Genomic DNA, 21,814 nt, shown 5'->3' with positions numbered 1-21,814 from the left:
AGTAATGGGATAGAAATGAACCAGGAAGAAGAAAAAAGACATTTCAGGCAAGGGGAAAACAACACAAATCAAAGCCCCCAGGAAGAAATGAACCAGCATGTCTGTGGAGCTGTGACCAGTTATAACAAAGTAGTTTTGAATTTAACTGAAAATGACTCACTACATATGTTTACCTTTCTGACTCCCAAAGTGGAGATGATTCACATAGGAACCTGATTAAAGAATCATATAACAGTGGCAATGTTCACTGATGCAACAAAACCAGTTCCAAAGTTTACATTTATAACTCACAAGTACCATTACCTGTGACTGACTAATTCTGTTTAGTATCTTCCCCTTTTAGGAAATAAACTTTCTCTTCTTCTCTCAGTCTTACAATCTGCAATCGAAATTCTTACCTTTCCAGGTATTTGAAGGGCTACTGTCCTTCAGGTATCCTACATTTCAGCCGAATTGTCCAATTCCTCCTTTATTCTAAAAAATCTCATATCCTCCTTCCTGCCTTTGTGCCTTTTCCCTCTCTCTGGAATGATACATTTCCCCCTTCCCTGTCTTGTTCCCCCTCTAGCTGCACAGATACTGCTCATCTTTTTTAAGTCTAGCTTAAACACTACTCCATCCATAAAACTCTCTTAAATCACTTCACCATGACATTTTCTCTCTTCCATCTTTGTTTCTCTCCTATAGTTCTTAACAGTTTACTGCCTTGGATTTTAGTTGTATTTGAACCTATCTTTCTCTTGTCTATCAGATGGTAGGAGACATATCTTGTGTGTTTTTAAATTCCTCACTTAATGCTCAGTAAATAATCCTGAATACCACAGTGCAGTCCTCCAGGTGTGTCTGATAAGGGCAGTCTGGGCTAGGGAGACGAAGCCTCTCCTCCTGGAGCCTGATAGTATGTTATATTGGGGAGGGGGAGAATCGGGTGCTGTCAGGTCATCATTTTCAATGACTACTGAACTTGTGATCCACCAGAACCCTCAAATATTTCTGATACAAATTATTCTCTTCAGTTAACCTGTACTTGTGAAATTGGTTTATATTTGAATTGAGCTGTGTCACTTTCCCTATATCTCTATAAAATGTCATTGCCTGTTGGCCTCACCTATGATCCTGGGGGTGTTCTGCAAAAGATCTAGACTTAGATCTGGTCATTAAACTAGCTCTGAATCTATCCAACCTACTTTACTTCATCTTTCCTTTAAGGATAACATGAGGGGCAACTAGGTGGTGCAGTGAATAGTGGTGGCACCCTGGAGTCAGGGGGACCTGAGTTCAAATCTGGCCTCAGACACTTAATAATTACCTAGCTGTGTGGCCTTGGGCACACCACTTAACCCATTGCCTTGCAAAAACCTAAAAATGAATGAATGAATGAATGAATGAATGAATGAATGAAATAATTAATCAGTTAATTAGTTCATTAATAAGGATAACATGAAAGACATAAAGTGGCCTTGTAGAAATAGAAGCATATTCAACATGTAGTCAGTCAGACAGAAAATATATGTGTGGGTTTTGGGGGGGGGTTGTTTTTGTTTTTTGCAAGGCAATGCGGTTAAGTGATTTGCCCAAGGTCCCACAATTAGGTAAGTATTAAATGACTGAGACTGGATTTGAACTCAGGTCCTCCTGGCTCCAGGGCTGGTGCTCTATCTACTGTGCCACCTAGCTGCCCCAATGTCTTTTGGGGGGAGAGTTGCAAGGCAGTGGGGTTAAGTGACTTGCCCAAGGCCACACAGCTAAGTAGTTATTAAGTGTCTGAGGTCAGATTTGAACTCAGGTATTCCTGACTCCAGGGCTGACACTCTATCTACTGTGCCACCTAGCTGCCCCCACCCCCACCCCGATGTCTGGTTTTAATCAGTTCTCAGCAATCTCCATTTCTCCTGTTTGAATTGTTAATGGAAAAAAAGCATATAATATTATCCAAGACATATGACCCACAAAAGATGGATAACTGTACAAGTTACTCCAATCCTCATGATGTCTCAAAACTCTCCAAAATAGAAATTAAGTGCCAGAGATAAAGCATGTCAGGTCTTCTCCACAGTCTAGCAAACCAAGAACCAAGCTGAGGCAAAAAAAAAAAAAAAAAAAAAAATGATAAACAGCCAAAAAAGCCAATAATCATCCACCCTAACCCACTGTCATGTAGCACCCCTCATATACCTCCGGTGACACACTTTATAGCAGGATAAAAGATTATATTTATTTCCTACTACCACATGGAACTTTTACAGAAATCAACCATGTATTAAAGTACAAAGATATTACAAACACATAAAATGGTAAGCATAGTATAGTCATCCTTTATATATCAGAATCCCCTAAAAATAGTAATCAGTTCAGGGAACACAAAACAAAAGACATGAACCCAAATGAAGACTTAAGAGTAAAATCCTAAATAATGAACAGTTCAAAGAATAAATCATAGAAACAACTAATAATTATTTGAAAAAAATCAATGAAACAACATACCAGAATTTCTAGAGTGCAACTGAAGCATTCCTCAAGCAAAAAAGAAATCATGTCCCTGCAATCATATTAACAAAATATAAAAAGATAGAATTCATTAACTGAATATTTTTTATGATTATAAAGTCAACAAAGAAGCAAACCTAAAGAAGCACAAGTGAGGAGATATGAAAAATTATTAAAAGAGAAATAGATATTGAAAACCAAAAGAAACATAGAAACTATCAACTAAATTATAAAGACTATAAAATTGACAAACTTATAGCCAATTTGATTAAAAAGAGCAAAAAATCAAATCATTAAAAAAGCAGATCAGCACAGTGAAATCACAATACCAGAAAAAAATAAAAAGAATAATCAGAACCTATTTATACAGTTTTATGCTAACAAAAATGTAAATAAAATAGAATAGAGGAATATTTTTAAAAATAAAAAATACCCAAGCTGCAGAAGATCATATAGAAAAATCTTAAATAGTTCAATCTCAGAAAAGGAAATAAGATCAGCTTTAAAGAAACTACCAGTCAGAGAGAGAGAGAGAGAGAGAGAGAGAGGGAACCTCCTGGTCCTGATGACAGGAGAATTCTATCAAACTTTTAAAAACAATTAGTGTCAGGGGCAGCTAGGTAGTGCAGTGGATAGAGCACGGGCCCTAGAGTGAGGAGTACCTGAGTTCAAATCCAGCCTCAGACACTTAATAATTACCTAGCTGTATGGCCTTGGGCAAGACACTTAACCCCACTTGCCTTGCAAAAACCTAAAAAAGAAAAAAAACAATTAGTGTCATACTATACAAATTACTCTCAGAAACTGAGGAGGAAAAAGGACTCTACATAATTGTTTTATGCAACAAATATTCCCCTACTATCTAAACCTGGGAAAAATAAAACACAGTCTAATGGATGAGACAATATGCAAACAATTTTATCAAACCAAGATAGAGAGAAGATAAATCGAAGATGATCAGCAGAAAGAAGACACTTGAATTAAGAGGAATCAAGAAAAGGGGGCTTTACCTGAAACTTAGAACCAGTAGAAATCCATTCTATTTTATTTCTGAGTATGCCCTCTAATGTAGATTTTTCCCAAAGGCTCAGTTTCTCCCAACTCAGTTATAATAAAAAAGAAAGTATTAAAATTTATCAAAAATAAGTAGAAATTGGGGCAGCTAGGGGCAGCTAGGTGGCGTAGTGGATAGAGCACCGGTCTTGGAGTCAGGAATACCTGGGTTCAAATCCGACCTCAGACACTTAATAATTACCTAGCCATGTGGCCTTGGGCAAGCCTTCTTAACCCCATCGCCTTGAAAAAACCAAAAATAAATAAATAAATAAATTTTAAAAGAGAAATTTGGGCAGCTAGGTGGCACAGTGGATAGAGCAACAGCTCTGGAATCAGGAGGACCTGAGTTCAAATCTGACCTCAGACACTTTATAATTACCTAGCTGTGTGACCTTTGGCTAGTCATTTAATCCCATTGCCTTGCAAAAACTAAGAAAAAAAAAGGTAGAAATTACAATATATAGGGGTGGCTAGGTGGCATAGTGGATAAAGCACCAGCCTTGGAGTCAAGAGTACCTGGGTTGAAATCCAGTCTCAGACACTTAATAATTACCTAGCTGTATGGCCTTGGGCAAGACACTTAACCCCATTTGCCTTGCAAAAACCTAAAAAAAAAGAAATTAAAATATATAACACTAGCAAAGCAGTCTGATTTTTTCTTTTCCTCTTGCTGATTAAATTTGATCAATTCAGGGAATAACACCTGTTAACTGAGAACAATAGTTACTTATTCTACTACCCCAAACCTAGGAAAATATTAATATTTTATTAAGCATTTTTGTAAGAGGAATAGATTGTTTTCTTCTATTGTTATTATTTTACTAAAATTAATAAATCCAAATTTATTTTATCTTTCATCTTACCAGGTTGAGCAATTAACAAATCATCTCAAAGAAAAAACAGACAAATGCAGTGAACTCTTGCTATCTAAAGAACAACTTCAGAGGGATGTGCAAGAACGGAATGAAGAAATTGAGAAACTGGAATCCCGAATAAGGGAACTGGAGCAAGCATTACTTATAAGTGCAGACCATTTACAAAAGGTAAAATTTATTTTATGAAGGCTAATTTGACAAATAATACATAAACTATCAATTATCCAATTTCTATTGAAGTTACATGATAGGTATGTAGGTATGTATTCCTATGAGCATTGAAAACAGAGAGTAAAGCACAAAGAACCAGGAGAGTGATATAAGCATTGAAAAAAAATAGAATTGCCTCTACCCTTGCGAAATATTAGAAAGTACACACCCCATGTCTTGAAAGAAGCAGATTAAGATGCTGTATTCAATAAAAGACATTATCTTAATCTGTGAGCATTTATTAAGAGTTTACTTTGTGCTGAATGCTGTGCAACTCCCAAGAGAAAAATAGACTTTCTGTCCTTGTGGACCTCACATTCCAGTGATGGAGACAGAATATAAAAAATCACGTACCTACAAAATATAGACATTGCTAATGACAGTTTAATCTCCAAGGAAGAGGGTAAGGGGAGCCTCTTACAAAAGGTGGGATTTAAACTGAGTCTTAAGGGAAGCTAGGAGGAAATAAGGGGGACAGTTTAATGGAGAGTAGGCAGGATGTCAGGAAGGCAGGTGTACTGGACTGTACAATGTGGAAAAAGTTAAGGCTAAGAAGATTAGAAAGGTAGAAAGGGGCCAATGGGAACTAAAAGAGGGCCACTAACAATGTGGGGTGGGTGACTTGGGAAGATCACATTATCAGCTGAGACAAGGATAGATTGGAATAAGGGAGACCAGCAGGGTATTGAAAAAGTGGAGGCGTGAAGTGATGAGCGTCTGCCCTGGAGTAGAAGGCAGGACAGGATGCAGAGCTCGTGATGGGGTTACAGATTGAATATTTGGAGTAAGGGTGAATAAGGACTCCAGAGCCTGCATGACTAGAGGGGAAGTAAAAAAGATGGGGCGTATGGAGGAAAAATAGTAGTCTTGTATTTAGCCTTGAGACTCTACGGACACCCAGTTCAAGATGTCCACTAAGCAGTTGGTATCAGAACTAGAAGACAGGAGGAGAGGAAACAAGTCTTTATTGAGCACTTACTTATGAGGTGCCAATCACTGTATTATGGGGGAGAAGTCAGAGTTAGATAAATAGCCGTGAGAATCATCAACATAGAAATGGTCATTGAACCCAGAGAAGTGAATATCACCAAAGGAAATAGTAAAGAAGGAGAAGAGAAAAGGTCCAAGCACAGATCCATGAGAACCACCTACCACTGGTGGGTGTAATGAGGTTTGCATCCAGTAAAAGGAATGGAGAAGGAGAGTGTAGAATGGGGACCAGGAGAGTTCAGTCCCACAGATGCCTAGAAAAGAAGGTAAGTTGAAAAGAAGCAGTTGATCAACCACATCAAATGTTGCAAAGAAGTCAAAAAAGGATAAGGATTGAGAAAAGGCCATTGCATTTTTCAATTAAGAGATAGTTTTGAAGATAGCAGTTAAGTTGAAGGATATAAATCAGAAGTGAGACTGCAGAGAATTTATAAAAGATTATTCATCTGCCACCCACTGTTATCCCAAGGCTCCTTTCTCTTCCTTTCCCTGAACTAGGAGAAAGCATCCCACCCCCCTTCCCCATCATGTGACCCTTCCCATACAGTCATCCCTTCCCCCATTCTCTTCTAGCTGTGTCCTACTCCAGCCCTGTATATCTCTTCTAGCGTAGTAGAATTAAATAGAAATGTAATTTCCATCCCACCTTGAGCTAATTGCCCTTCATCTTGGATCTCTTTCTCTCACCTTCCCTCTCAGTCCATACTGAGACCTGAGACTCTGCATTCCCAGCTTTCTTTTCCAAAAGATTTCTCCCTCAAACTCCCCTACATACTGATCTTGAATGGAGTGTCAGTACCTCTGGCTTCAAACTCCCCCCTGCTGGTCCTGGATGGGGTTTCAGTACCCCTGGCTTCCCACCACACTTCATTTTTATCTCCTTCCCTCAGCCTGTCCTCCTTTGAAGTTTTCTCCATCACAGTTTTCTACCCAAGTCAAACCATAGTGATTCCAAAACCAGCCCCAGATATTTCTCATTTCTCAAGAAGTTAAGCACCTGGCTCAATGTTTTCCTCCTCTCTCCTATTCCCACCCTTCTTCTAGGGACTCCCATATTTCTGTAAATGAACCTCAGTTGTTATGCATGTCCTGGATGTGTTGGGATTGTTACTTCTTCTGAATTAGCATCCATGGTACCTGACACATAGCAGAGGCTTAATAAGAAGGCTTCTCTTGGGGGGGGGGGGGAGTGAATGGGTTGTGATAGGGATGTGGAACCCTTAAAATGCAGAGAAAAGCAGAAAGAAGGTCGGGCAGGGCGGTTTTATGGCTATCGTGTTAAATTACCACACTTAAAACTATATATGGCAGAAGTTCTCAGTGGATTTATAATTCTCTACTCTCTTGCACAATATGAAATGAACTGAAGAAGCTGAGAAGCACACACCTATCAGAAAAACTATCAATACCCACAGAATTCAAGATCTGCAAAATTAGCAATGCAGTTTTGGAAGATCTGTACTACTAATTTACTTCTACTAGGATGTATAACAACTTTTTTATACTTGTATATTGCTTTATGTAAAATTGAGAAGACACTTTTTATGTCTCATTCTTTTTTACAGGCAGAGAACCGAAAACAGCTTGGAACTGTGGAAGCCAAAGAATTGCCCTTTGAAATACAATTACAGGCAGAACGAGAAGCTTTAGATAGAAAGGAAAAAGAGGTTAAAAAAAATCTTAATTTTTAAAATTGAGATTTGAATTATTTTGTGTTATTTTTAAAGCATTAGTTGAATATTAGAGTTTTTGTGTCTAAAATATTACAGTAGCATTGGCCAAAGCACAATTTAATTTGTCTTTTTAAAGATACATTGCTATGCAGCAACAGATTTACATAAAAATTGTGATACTTTTTAATAAGCTGTATTTGCCTCCTCCTTGCACTTACTCTGACCTCACTCCTTCCTAAACTCTCATCATTGAGTTTTCACAGTATATTAATTATTTGACATGAAAGAATGGACAGAATTTTGATGGATAGATGGGGGGGAGTGAGGATTCTAAACAGAGGAAATAACCAAGTAAAGTCATAGAAAGGGGCTGCTAAGTCATCTGGTCTGGGTAGAACATTGATTGAAGAAGAAGGGAACTATTGGGGGGATCAATCACATCACAAAGGGATATGAACATGATGATTAGGAATTAGGGCCTTATTCTATGGTTGATTCAAACTTTTGAACAGATTGACTTTAGGAAGATTCATCTGGTATATTCAGCATAGAGGAAAGAGATATGGGCCAGTAGGGCAGAAAGGGATGGGCATGAATCTGAGTTTGGCTCCTCTGTCTATGTAACTGGGGAAATCATTTCACCTCTTGGTGGCTCAGTTTCATTACCTGTAATAAGGCAATCATAGGTGCCCTACCCTTCTTATGATATTATTTTTGAGACTAAGTATTAGATAACTCTTTAAGTCTCCATTTCCAAATTTGCAAAAACTTGGAAATAGTAGCATCTATGCCACAAGGTCATGAATTGCCAGGGATCTACTTTATCTGTCCTGGACTTAGCTTGAAACTGCTTAGTTTGTAATACAATAGGAGAATCAGTTGAGAACTCTTTAAAAATAATCTCTGGGGGCGGCTAGGTGGCATAGTGGATAAAGCACCAGCCTTGGAGTCAGGTGTACCTGGGTTCAAATCCGGTCTCAGACACTTAATAATGACCTAGCTGTGTGGCCTTGGGCAAGCCACTTAATCCCATTTGCCTTGCAAAAAAAAACTAAAAAAAAAAATAATAATAATCTCTGCACCATAATTCTTGCCTGAAAACTTCAGTGATTTTTTTATTGACAGCAATTGCAGAATATTAGAACTAGAGAGGATCTAACAGACCATTTAGCCAGCCCTCTCATTTGTTGATTTCTTAGAACCCATGTTCTTTTGTATAAAGCATAAAATCTAATTTTAAACAGGTAGCAATACAACTTTTCCACAAGATTTCTTGGGATCCTGAATTTTTTCAATTTCTATTTATTTTTTAAATATGTAGATCACAAACTTAGAAGAACAGTTAGAACAATTTCGAGAAGAACTGGAAAATAAAAATGAAGAAGTTCAACAACTGCACATGCAATTAGAGATACAGAAGAAAGAGTCGGCTACACGCCTCGGAGAACTCAAGCAAGAAAATCAATTGTTCAAGGTACTTTTTGCATGCAAATGAGGTTTCCTGTTTGTTTAGCTTTTGTTCAACTGAACTAAAACATGGAAATGCAAATGTAGATTCATTACAATTTACACATTTTTTACTACACATGAAAATTATATAAGTGCAAAGTGGCTAAAAGGGCAGTTATCAAATTTGTCTTTTTTAATACTGGAAAGAATGTTAGATTTGAAACTAGGACACAAGGGTTCAGGTGTGATGCTCATCATCTGTGTGACCATTCCTCTTCTGTAAAATGGGCCTCTTTGTGAACTTAAAAACATTCTAGAAATGTGACCCATCATTATCATTGTTTCCCATATTTTTGGTTGTGCATTTTAACATTCTACATAAGCTTGAGTTAGAAGGCTTCAGAAAACACTGCCATAGTCATAGCCATTGTATCTGTCAACAGGATGCACTGGAAAGACTGGGTTTTGCTGTACAAGAATTGGAAAATGTCTCCACAAAGGACCATCATGAGCTCCTTGGGAAATTTACCCAGATGATACAGAAGAAAGAATTAGAAATCAGTAGACTAAATGACCAAATTACAAAACTTGAGCAGCAGCTTGAAATTACAGCAAACAACAAGGTATGTTTTTCTTCAATTGACTGATAACCTGAAATAATATAAATTCAGCTTATAATTGTAAAAAACAGAAATGTTGAGCTTTGGTACATAGTAATATCAAGTAGATTTCAAATACTCTTTATTTTCTGAGCTCCTAGAATTACTCATGTGTTCTGATTCCCTTTTGACTTATATGTTCAGACTTTCTTAATGATTTTTACATACTAAATTTTTTTTTAATTTATCTCTGAGTCACCCACCCACCCCCCTTCTGTTCATCACCCCATTCTAATATTTCTTAGTGTATTGGTATCTCAAGTTTTCTTAATGGAATTCTGATTAAGTCCAGATAGATGGATGAATGGATAAACAGACACAACACACACACATACATACACACACACACACACACACACACACACACATATACGGAGGAATCAGAGAAAGCCTAGGTTAGTTTCATGAAAGCATTTTCCTGCACAGGTGTGTGTATATGTATGCAGTATTTATATACTATAGTGAAAATACCTATTTGAAGGTTATCATTGACAGCATAATGGAAATTGGAGTCAGTAGGTTTCAGGTTGGAGTATGGCCTCAGACACTTAAGAGCTTTGTGACCCTGGACAAACCACTGAGCTTTAATTTCTTCATCTATTAGATGAAGATAATCATAATGTCTATCTTTTAGCAGTGTATAAATATCACCTATTATTATTATGGTTTTATATATAAAGTAAATATATAGATTATGAACTCTGAAGAGTAATTAGAGCCATTTGGAAAACAGTTGTAAAATATACCTGTGTAAGTACGAACTTAGATTGGTGCCAACTTCTGGGTACTGTTTTTGTTTCAGGGTTGTTTTTTTTAAATTTAATTAAACATTTTTTAAAGGTATTCTGTGTGAATAAGAAAAAAAGAAGAAGAAATTGAAGGAATTAGTGCAGGAAACAAAACGAAACTATGTTTATGATGTGATGGTATTATATAGAGAATTCTAGAGAATCAGCCAAAAAACTAGTGAAATAATTAAGAACTTTAGCAAAGTTGCAGGATATAAAATAAATCCACATAAATCATCAGCTTTTTTTATATTTTGCCAACAAAATCCATAGCATGAGATAGAAAGAAATAACATTTAAAATAATTGTAGACAAAAAATGCTTGGGAGTCCTCCTGCAAAGACAAAACCAGAACTATATTAACATAGGTACAAGTCATTTTGCACACAAATAATTTCTCGTGGATAAACCAAGCTAATATAATAAAAGTGACAATTCTGTCTAAATTAATCTGCTTATTCAGTGCCACATCAATGATACTACCAAAAAATTACTTTGTACAGATAGAAAAAAATAATAATTCTTCTGGAAGAACAAAAGGTCAAGAATAACAAGGGAGGGGGCAGCTAGGTGGCGCAGTGGATAAAGCACCAGCCTTGGAGTCAGGAGTGCCTGGATTCAAATCTGGTCTCATACACTTAATAATTACCTAGTTGTGTGGCCTTGGGCAAGCCACTTAACCCCATTTGCCTTGCAAAAACCTAAAGAAAAAAAAACAAAAACAAAAAAAAAAGAATAACAAGGGAATTAGTGGGGGAAAAAATGTGTGAAAGAAGGTGCCCTACCCATACCAGATCTCAAACTGTAATATAAAGTAGTAATCATCAAAACATTCTGGTACTGACTAAGAAATAGAATGATAGATCAGTGGAATAGATTAGGTATACAATACATTTAATAAACTCCAAAACTCAAGCTTTTGGGACAAAAACACATACTTTGACAAAAACTTCTGGGAGAACTGGAAAGCAGGATGATAGAAACCAGATATAGACCAACATCCCATATCATATACCAAGATAATGTCAAAATGAATACATGTACTAAAAATAAAGAATGAACAGAATAGTTTACTTTGTCAGATCTATGGATAAGAGAATTTTGAACCAAATGAGATAAAGAATACAATACAAAACATAAATAAATTAAAAAGATTTTGCACAAAGAAAACCAATGCAAGCAAAATTAGATGGAAAGCAGAAAAACTGGTGTTGGGATGAAGGGAGTAGGGGAAATTTTATAAGTATCTCTGATAGTGACCTCATTACTCAGCTCTACAAAGAACTAGGTCAAATTTATAAGAATACATGTCATTCCCCAATTGATAAGTGGATATGAACAGACTTTTTTCAGACAAAAAAATTAAAACTATCATCATATGAAAAATGCTTTAAATCACTATTGATTAGAGAAATGCAAATTTAAATAAATGAGCTACCACCTCATATCCAATTGTGAACAGATTCAGCCATTCTCGAGAGCAGTCTGGAATTATGCCCAAGGAGCTATAAAACTGCATATCCTTTGAATCAGCAGTTCCTACCACTACTAGCTCTGTATCCCAGAGAATTTTTTAAAGAGGAAATGAACTTATTTGCACAAAACATATGATTGTAATAGAATACCATTATGCTAGGAAAGCAGATTGATTTCAGAAAAACCTGGAAAGACTCACACAGACTGATGCAAAGTGAAGTGAGTAGAAGCAAGAGAATGTTGTACACAGTAACAGCAATATGTATGATGAAGAGCTGTGAATGACTTAGCTATTCTTAGCAATACAGCAGTCTAGCACAGTCCCAGGGACTCATGGTAAAAAGTGCTCTCTGCCTTCAGAGAAAGAACTGATGAAATCTGAATACAGACCACAGAATACTATTTTTCTTTCTTTGTTTTCTTTCTTTCTTTCTTCCTTCCTTCCTTTCTTTTCAAGTTTTCTTCCATGAAATGACTAATGTGGAAATGTTTCACATGATTATACATGTATAACCTATATCAGATTTCTTACCATCTCAGGGCAGGAGTAGGAACAGAATTTGAAACTTAAAACGTACAAAAAAGCAATAACAGCCAACAAATGTAAAAAATAAAATAATGTATACTAAGATAGTTTCTAAGATAGCCTTCATTACTACTCAGAGAAAAAAAAAATTTGTATCTAATATAAAAACAAATGGTATACTATTTGCATGTACCATATAACACTAACCATCTGGGTAGGTTCGAGTAATAGTAAAACAACAATACAGTAGACCCTGTCCACAAGGAACTTGTGTTCTATTGAGGACTATAACTTGTTTACTCTTATGACACATTCAGTTTACATCAGTGTATAGAACGGCAACAATGTAGAGACTTATCAGACAGCCCTCCGGGGGGGGGGGGGATTATAAAATTCAAAACCTTAGAAAAAATTATAGGTATATATTACTATTGTATATAATTGGAAAACAAAAAAAATGTTAAAAGAGGACTATAACTTGTTAGTGGAGTTGATTTTGGCAGTTTTACCCGCATTTAATCAAATTATGTTAAATTTGGTGATATGTTCCACATGATGCTGATTTTTGATGAAAGATAAGAGGTAATCTGTATTGAAATCAACAAGATATGATATAGTCAAGAATTTTTTGAGTCCCCAGTTTTGGTCCAAAATAATCTGAAATGGGTAAAATGTAAGCGTTCTTTTGATTGACTATTGAAAAAGTTTTTCATTAACTTGTAGGTTATTGATGAAAAAAATCAACTGATAAGATATCTGGAATCTCAGCTAGAGTATCTTAAGAGTGACCAAGAACGTATAAAGAAAAATAGTGAAGAAGAAATAGAACAGCTCAATGGCGTCATTGAGAAACTTCAACAGGAATTGTCCATCATCGAGCAGAAGGCCCCCATAGACATCCCTTCTCTTCCAGAGGAGTCTGACAGCCTGAAAGCCGAGAGACTGGCTTTGGAGCAGCAAGTGGAGAGAGGACGCGCAGAGGCCTCCCTAGCCCAGGCTGCCCTTGAGGAATCTCATTTCCAAATGGATCGTCTGAAAGAAGAGCTGAACATCTTGAAGGAAGAGAAGCTCATCTGGGCCCAGACTAGAAATGCCAGCAGCTTGAGGGAGGACAGCCAGCCTGGGGACCCGGTGCCTGCTTTGGAGCCCCTCAAGAAGCAAGCCCTCCTCCAATCCCCTGAAGAAAAAGGCAGAGACTCTGCAGGCAGTTTGGAGCAGGCCCTCGAGCAGCTTCGGGACAAAGAAGCCGAGCTCACCCAGTGCCATCAGTACATAGAGGACATAAAAGAACAGGGCCGAGCAGAAAGGGATGTGAGTCAAAGGGAGGTCAGCAGCCTCCAGGAGATGCTCCGAGAGAAGGTGGCCGCTCTCATTGTGAGTCAGGCTCAGCTCGGAGCGATTCAGGAGTACGTGGGCTCCTGGCAGCCACTGCCAGCCCCTTCAGCAGACCACCACGAAGAGGTGGCATCCGAGCCATCCAGATTGACTGCCGGAATATCTAAACAGGACAAGGCTGCTGTGGGTGAGGAGGAGCCAGTAGAACCTACAGAGAAAAACACTCTGGAAAAAGACCTTGAGAAGACCCCAGAGGAGGAGGAGGAAGACACAGGATTGGCTGAGGTCAGTTCAGACTTGGTAGTACCCCAAAAAAGCTTCTCTTTCCTTAAAATCATAGAATCATTCAGAGCATTTTAGATCAGAAAAAGACCTTCAGGATTTTGCTTTTCCACCCTCACTCATTTGACAGAGGAGGCACAAAGGAGTTGTCGTTAGATGCAAAATTCAAGTGCAGATCTTGACTACCAAGTCTAGTGATTGATTAGTAATTGTATTAAGTTTTACTAAAATTTAACTTGTATGGTCTAGTGTATGTTCCATAATGTGCACTTTTATTTTTTTTCTCTGAAACTGTAAAAAGAGCACAGGATCTCAATTTAAAAGGCCTGTGTTTGAGCCCCCAGGCAGACCCTTCCTGAGTGGGTGGGCAGTCTAGTGACATCTGTCAAATGACTAGATTAATAGTTGGATTGCCTTCATCCCAGGACTAATGTGATGATGAAAGCACACCTTAAAGCATTTTATAAATGTGAATTATTTTCATATTAGATTGTTACAAAAGCCCTTCAAACTCTAAAATTTTATGATTTTGTTATTATGATTGGAATTAGTCAATAATTTGTGAAGTTTTCGATGTGTGAAATATATATTTATTTTGTAGTCATTATATCATTGCAACATTACCAAAAATCTGATTCAGAATTTTCCATTCTAAAATATATACATTCTCCAACTTTCACAAGTCCAAAGAATGACATGTTGTAGTGGACAGAGAGGTGGATTAGGTGTCAAGAAGACTTCGACTAAAATCCCATCTCTGATACTTCCTAGCTGTTAGACTATAGGCAAATTAGTGAACTTCTCTAAGCCTCTGTTTCCTCATCTGCAGTACCTGCCTTTCAGGGTTTTTGTTTCCATTCAGTCAGTGAATTAATAGTAATTATCTGTTAGGTGCCCCAGATGTTTGCTAAGTTCTTGGGTCACATAGAAAGGTAAACCACAGCCCCTGCCCTTCAGGAGCTGCAAAACCAACTTGGTGGAGCAGGGGAATGACATACAATTAGATAAAAACAAGCCATATGAAGGATAAAAAGAGGAAGTCAGGAAGGTAGGTTTGTAGCTGCTTTTTAAAGGAAGCCCAAGGCAGAGGTGAAGAAGGAGAACATTCCAGATCTGGGGCTGAGACCCAGAGAAGAGTATGTATGGAGGAGGCAGGTGATGAAGGGCTTTGAACATGAAGCGATATTGTATTTGACCCTGAAGGGGAGGGGGAATAGGTTCAGAGTCAAATCTGTACTCTCTATATGTAAAACCTTACAGACATCATGATTTAGCCCTGGGAATTCATTTTACCACTGACATGTTGTATGCATAGTAGACTCTCAGGATGGACACCTCGCAAAAAGGTGATTTAACTTGTCATCTACCTGAATTCTAGATAAGACTTCATGACTTTAGTAAGTTTTAGCTTAGGACACTCTCTTCCACTGCACTTTGTCCATCAATTATTCTGAGACTTGGAGTCCTACAACTGCCTCAGGCAGTGAGACTGTGACTTATTCAGGGTCATAGTACCCAGATGTGTGAAACTTGACCTTTTCTGTAATGCCCACTGTCTTTACTAAAATAGAATATTCTACTAATGGAACCATAAAATGACAATATTTTTTAAGGGAAAATAACCCTCAAAGTTCCAAATGAAATTCCAGGAATAGCTATCTCTGCAGTGAACTTGGAAACTCTTACCCATACTAATTGGTCGGAATGGGAGCTTTCCCTTTATTTCACTGGCACAGAGAAGAAATTGAGAGAATCTTGGATGGGGACAAGCTCTCTTGATATGAAAGATGGATTCTTCAGTGGTCTGGGCTTGGGGAGCTCTAAGGATAGGGTGGTCATCTAACCCAGTAAAAAACCTCCCAGGCCCCTTCTTGACTGCAGTCCAGCCCCACCTCCCACACCCCTTCCCTTCAGAGCTCCAGGGATTGGCCTACCTGCTATTTATAGTCTGTTTCCATTAATAAATATGACTAACATGCCTCATTTTACTTCATAATGAATTTCCTAGTTAATAGACATACCATTTCATCTTAATATATTTCAAGTTAAAATTTATACTAAACCTATTAAAATATATAAATGGCAGGGAAAATATCACTGGAAGATTTAATATCTGTGATGTCTCTCTCTTTCCTGGAGGAAGGAAGCTCCTTAATGACTTGATAGTGCTTGGTAGCCTAGTGAACATAATCCCAGATTTAAAACTGGGAAAACCCAGGTTAAAATCCTGCTTCAGACAATGACTGGCTCAGAGACCCTTGGCATCTTGCTCATCTGTAAAATGAGGACAGCCTTGTAGAGTTATTGCAAGTTTCAGATAAGCACACATACATCATGTGCCTTGCAAACCTCCAGGTTCTCAATAAATGCTCATCATCATCACTTGTGACTTAATATAGATTATAGTGGTTCAGGCAGATGTTAAAGAATAATATTTGACTCCAGTACTGTTTCTGATAGTCCTCTAATTTTGTGGACTTCTACAAAGCATTCGTGGTTTTTTCCCTTTTTTCTTGGTAGGGTTCAGTTTATAACATCATGATTCATTTATTTATTTATTAAAATCTGCATTGTGAAAATTTTCCAGCTTTCTTGTACTTGTTACTAAAAACTCTGTTATTCCATCCTTCCTATTTTAGGTAAGAAAAGCCAATGGAGCACTTCAGCAAGAACTTAACCAAGTCAAGCACCAGCTCATGGAAGCCGAAAAAAAACTTGAATATTATTCCAAAAAAGAAGGTGAGATCACAGTATTAGAAAGCAAAAAGTCCCCATATGACTTTGGACAGCTTCCTGGTGATAAAGACTGTCCCCTCATTGGCAAAAACTCCTCATCTCAAACTGACAAAATCCTCCTAGTTAGTAGTGGGCAGACCCCACAAGTTCCTGTAAAAAACACAGGAATCCAAAGTGACTTAGAGAGCACCTGTTCATCAGAAGATGTGACTGAAATAATAAGACAGTTCACTGAAAAGATTGACCAAATGCAAGAACTCCACGCTGCTGAGATCTTGGATATGGAAGCCAGGCATATCACAGAGGCTGAGAACTTGAAGCGGGAACAGTTTGTGACTGTCCAGTTACTGACAGAGGAGTGCAACACTCTGAAGGCTGGTCTCCAGTGCCTGCGAGCCAAGGAGGTAGGTGTCCTTGTAAATGGGGGCAGAGAGTTCACAGTACCCAGCAGAAGGGTAGAACTTTACACCAAACTCCTAGACAGTACCCATGTTAGTGCTTTAATGTCTAGGTAAAGAAGAAATTAAAATGGATGAGAAGCTGAAAAGTAACCACAGAGAGTTTCATTTATCATAAAAAGGGACAAATGAATTCCCAGTAGCATCAGAGAAGAACCAAAAGCATTCACTGAAGATCTGGGTAACACAAGTCCTCACTTAGCATCTGTCTGTCTCAGTTTCCTCATTTGACCAGTGATGATAGTAGGGTGGTTGGCAGGGTGGTTGTGAGAGTCACACGGGAGAATAAACATCAAGCACTTTGTAAACCTTACAGCAATACTGAGAGAGAGAGAGATTGAGTTATTAAAAAAATTTACATACAAATGTGCCAACTGATATTTTTATTAATTGGGAAAGGTGATAATAGCTCTTTGTGCTTGTTCTGTCCAATATAGGGAGTGTCAATTCCTTGTTCGACACACTCTGACTCTTATCAAAGTAGAGAAGTGTGTTCCAGTGGTAAGTCATGATCGAATTTTTTTTTTTCATTTTTTCCGGCATATTATAAATCTTTTTGTTAATTATACAAAAAATTCCTTTCATTCTTGAAATTTAAATAAATGGAATTTTATTTTACTAAATAATTACTTTTATTTATTTTAGATTCTGGATCAGACTGGAGTCAAGGAGTCTGTCTTACACAAAGCCAAGGATTTGATATAGCATCAGATGGTGCAAGAGAAGAAGGTGAAAGTTCAACAGATTCATTTCCAAAGAAGATAAAGGTATTAATAAGTTGGCATCTTTCTATCAGATTAAATCCTTTCAGCATCAAAAATGATGTGATAGGAGTTAGTCATATTATGTAAGTAGATTCATAGAACTGTGTTACTGAAAGAATTATAGATCATTTTATCTTGTTCCTAGCTTTATAAGTAAAGGAATTCAGCCTTGGTGACTGCGATTTTTCTCCACCATGGGAAACATATAACTTAAGAGTATATAGCTTTGGGGAAAAAAAGTTTTACTGTATTAATTTTTCACGATTTTTTTTTCTGTTCATTTTTACCTATTTGGTCATTAGTCATTAAAGCAGCAACAGGGACTGTTTTTACAAATCTAAAAACAATAAATATCCTATGTATGTTTAGCCGCTGAGCAGCTGCCAAGAAGCTCCTGTGCCTCGGCAGGAGGACACTGCTGAGAAGAGCAGCCTCTATTCCAGCTGAGTGCTGCTGAGACCTCCAGAGTTGCCATTCAGCCTCTGTCTGTGGAGGGAAATGCAGATGCTATTACTTTTCATCTGGTTTGACATAGGTCTCTGTTTTCATTTTCATCACTTGGCTTTGGGTTTGTTTTTCAGGGCTTGTTGCGAGCAGTGCATAATGAGGGCATCCAAGTACTCTCTCTCACTGAACCTGCCTATAGTGAAGGCGATGCCAGTTTTGCTCAGCAAGCTTCAGAATTTTGGCTGGAAGAAAGAAAAACTTACCTGAACACAATTTCATCTCTTAAGGATTTAATTACCAAAGTACAGGTGCAAAGGGAAACTCAGGTACTCCAAAAATGTAATGCAACTTGTAGATGAGCTCTATTTTCTCAACTAAGTTTTTCCTTCATGCTGGTAGAAGATGCTGCAAATTGAATACTTGAATAATTCAGTTTTTACAAGTGCTATTTTAAATATTTGTCATTTTAAAACTGTGAATTGTGTGTCATCATTTTTAGAACCATTTGAGAAATGCCCTACCTTGAAAAATGACATTATTTTACATTCTTTTAGCTTTATGAGATTTCTCAGTCCCATGAGAATCCTCCAGATTGGCGAAGTGAATTTTTGCATGCCCTTCAGCAAGTCTTTATAAAGGAACGAAACATTCTACTAGCCATGTTTAAGACAGATCTGACAGCTCTAGGTACTAGAGATGTCCTTGGATTGCTGAACCAATTGGAGCAGAGATTACAAGAACAGGTACTGAAAGAAAATGACTTTCAAAGACATTCATTTCCATAGTTATTAAGAACTCTGAGAAAGGGGAAATGCACCACAGACCCACAGTCCCAAATTTATCAGTATTCTCAGCACTCTGTTATTTAGTGAGCAGCTTCTAATTTGATAGAGTTTTTTAGTCAGCATTTAAACAAACAATATACATCATAAAAGAACACTGTTAGGTAATTGGAGAGATAATATTAGAATAATTGGGAGAATTGAGATAAGTACACTCATGTTAGCTCATCATTTGATATTGTTTACAGAGTTTTGTAACGCTTTCTAAACAGGGCATTGACTACAAAGCTGCCATGGAGTATATTCAGAGTGCAGATCGGAGAAGCTTGTTGACCGAGATCGAAACATTACGGGCTCAAATAACTAATCGAAAAATGGCTACGAAGAGAGAACAAGAGAGTGATCCACAAAACCAAGGTATGTTGTAGTATCGTGTATAAGTAAAGTATAAGTAAATCTGTGTTTATTTTCCTGATTTTACTCTTTTTTTTTTGTCCTTTGGCCTATTCAGCTAATGAAAATTTTCTCTAACTCAAATTTTACAATTATTCTCATAGGGCTATGTAAAATGAAGATCAAAGCAATATTTATTGCTTCTTATTTGCTTGTAAAAAGTTAGTAGTGATGAGGCGGCTAGGTGGCGTAGTGGATAAAACACTGGCCTTGGAGTCAGGAGTACCTGGGTTCAAATCTGGTCTCAGACCCTTAATAATTAACTAGCCGTGTGGCCTTGGGCAAGCCACTTAACTCCATTTGCCTTGCAAAAAAAAACCTAAAAAAAAGTTATTAGTAAATATTTCATTGTATGTTTTGTTTTTTGTTTTTAAAGAAAGTATCATGAACAGATTTGGACTTCTGCAGCATAATAGTAAAGTTCACAGAAATTGTCTATAAAATGGTGCTGCACAGAAAAGAAAAATAGTTGACTACAACTGAAAATTGTCGAATTAGTTAAATGGATAACTCATGCAAGTCCTTTGTATAGATGTCAACTTATTTATGGTATACAGGGTTGAGAGTTGTTAGCATGAGCTATTAAAATTTGTAGGTAAATGGAAAAAATAAAGATTCTATTACTCACATTGTTATTTGAAACCTTAAAGGATTTCTATTGAGCTATTAATATTTTTTAAAATTAATTTGTATTAATTTTATAAATATGTTCTACAGCTATGTAATCTTCATGATGTTTCAGTAGAGAGAACTTTTTTAATATTTAACTCGATATTTCACCCAGTAATCCTAGCTCATTATCATTTCACATCTAATAATAGAATATTGACAATGGTACAAAATTTAAAGTATAAATAAAAGCATAAAACTAAACAAGAGACCAGACCCATAAATTAAATAATACTATGACACAACTATTTTTAAATTATTTTTAAAAAGAATAAAGCAGTTATATCACCAATTTTCACATGTTCCTTTTTTTAGAGCTATTGGAACACAACATGCAGCAAAAGCAGGCGCAGATCCTAGAGGTGCAGCTGGAAATGAGTGCGCTGAAGGAGCGAGTCGCTGAGCTGCAAGATCAGCTCAATTCTGAGAGAGTGAGGGCTGCTGAGCTGCAGGATGAACGGACACAAGCCAGGCTCGAGCTGGAGACCACCCTCAAAGCCCAACACAAGCACCTGAAGGAACTAGAAGCATTCAGGTGTGTAGGCATCCTGGTTTATGGGGATTGTGTTGACACACCACGAGATGGAAGTCAAATGCTATACATACCAAATTCTTTCTGTCTTCCTAGAAATAACATGAAACAAGAAATCTTGAGGATTCCTGAATCTTGACTGTTTTTCTCTAATTACATTTGGGAAGACTTAGAGTGCAGAGCATTAGAGCTCATGGATCCCATGTACTGAGAAAGGCAATACTAAAAACAGAAATGAAAAGATGATATGCTGAAATCGAATTTCTTTAAGCAGTTTCACCTAACATAGCATTAATAGTTTTCCCTAATACTGAATCCAGGATTCTTTTCTAGCCTCAGCTTCATCCATTGGTTTGGTGATAGGAAAGCTATTTAATTTTGATTTTGATTTTAACAAGTAACTTAAGGTGATAAGTATGACTTCTATGGGATGAATCAAGTATGATTGAAGATTAATTAACATGTGTACATTTTTAAAGGTGAGATTTCAGATTAAAGATAGACATTTTTGTAAATATCAGTGACATTTGTTCCCCTTAAGAAGAACCCATTTATTATTTTGAAAAATGGTAGGGATATAGCTATATAATAATTATTGCCCATGCACAGGGAAAAAATGTGTATTTGCAACAGTAGTAAATTGCAGTTTTAATTAAAGAAATGTATAAATTTTCATTAAAAATGGTATTGCCTGCTTTAATAAGTGATGACTTGACAATCATTAACCATTATTGCTCCTGGAATAGGTTAACATCAATCTAAATAAACATTTATTAGGTATCTCTTATGCACAAGAACCAGTTTTTAGGAGCTGGAGATAGAAAGTCAACTCTTTAAGGACAGGGAATATTTTTAAGTCTATCAGGAAAAACAACTCATCTACATATAATTGATGTAAGATATGGACAAAATAGATACTAAGAGGGAAGAGATTTAAACTCTGCTCTGAAGGAAGGTTATGATTCTCCAGAGCAGTGATTAGGAGGGAGAGCATCCCAGGCAAGGAACACAGCCAACCCCAATCCATAGAGCATGAAAGGGATCCACTTGAAATGAGTCACAATTTATCAAAGGACAATCTTTCTTATGATTAGGTTAACTTTTAAGCCTTAATCCACCATACTTCTTTTTAGTGAAGAATGCATTTTCCTTCTTGGCATAATGCCT

At 37.1% G+C, this 21,814-nt stretch overlaps 1 protein-coding gene across 1 annotated transcript in view; it reads left to right on the top strand.

Annotated features, from left to right (window-relative positions):
* The window catches only part of AKAP9 (A-kinase anchoring protein 9), a 173,428-nt gene that overhangs the window by 131,633 nt on the left and 19,981 nt on the right, over positions 1 to 21,814 (top strand). The window contains 12 exon segments of the mRNA XM_074192845.1: positions 4,410 to 4,586; positions 7,184 to 7,285; positions 8,613 to 8,765; positions 9,184 to 9,363; positions 12,913 to 13,809; positions 16,446 to 16,946; positions 17,438 to 17,501; positions 17,646 to 17,767; positions 18,346 to 18,537; positions 18,766 to 18,954; positions 19,266 to 19,410; positions 20,431 to 20,650. Coding sequence (XP_074048946.1) covers positions 4,410 to 4,586; positions 7,184 to 7,285; positions 8,613 to 8,765; positions 9,184 to 9,363; positions 12,913 to 13,809; positions 16,446 to 16,946; positions 17,438 to 17,501; positions 17,646 to 17,767; positions 18,346 to 18,537; positions 18,766 to 18,954; positions 19,266 to 19,410; positions 20,431 to 20,650 — 2,942 coding nt within the window.

This window comes from Macrotis lagotis, chromosome 7 (assembly GCF_037893015.1).
Source record: "Macrotis lagotis isolate mMagLag1 chromosome 7, bilby.v1.9.chrom.fasta, whole genome shotgun sequence".
In the NCBI taxonomy this organism is placed as follows: domain Eukaryota; kingdom Metazoa; phylum Chordata; class Mammalia; order Peramelemorphia; family Peramelidae; genus Macrotis; species Macrotis lagotis.
This window is presented reverse-complemented; position numbering and strand designations above follow the sequence as displayed.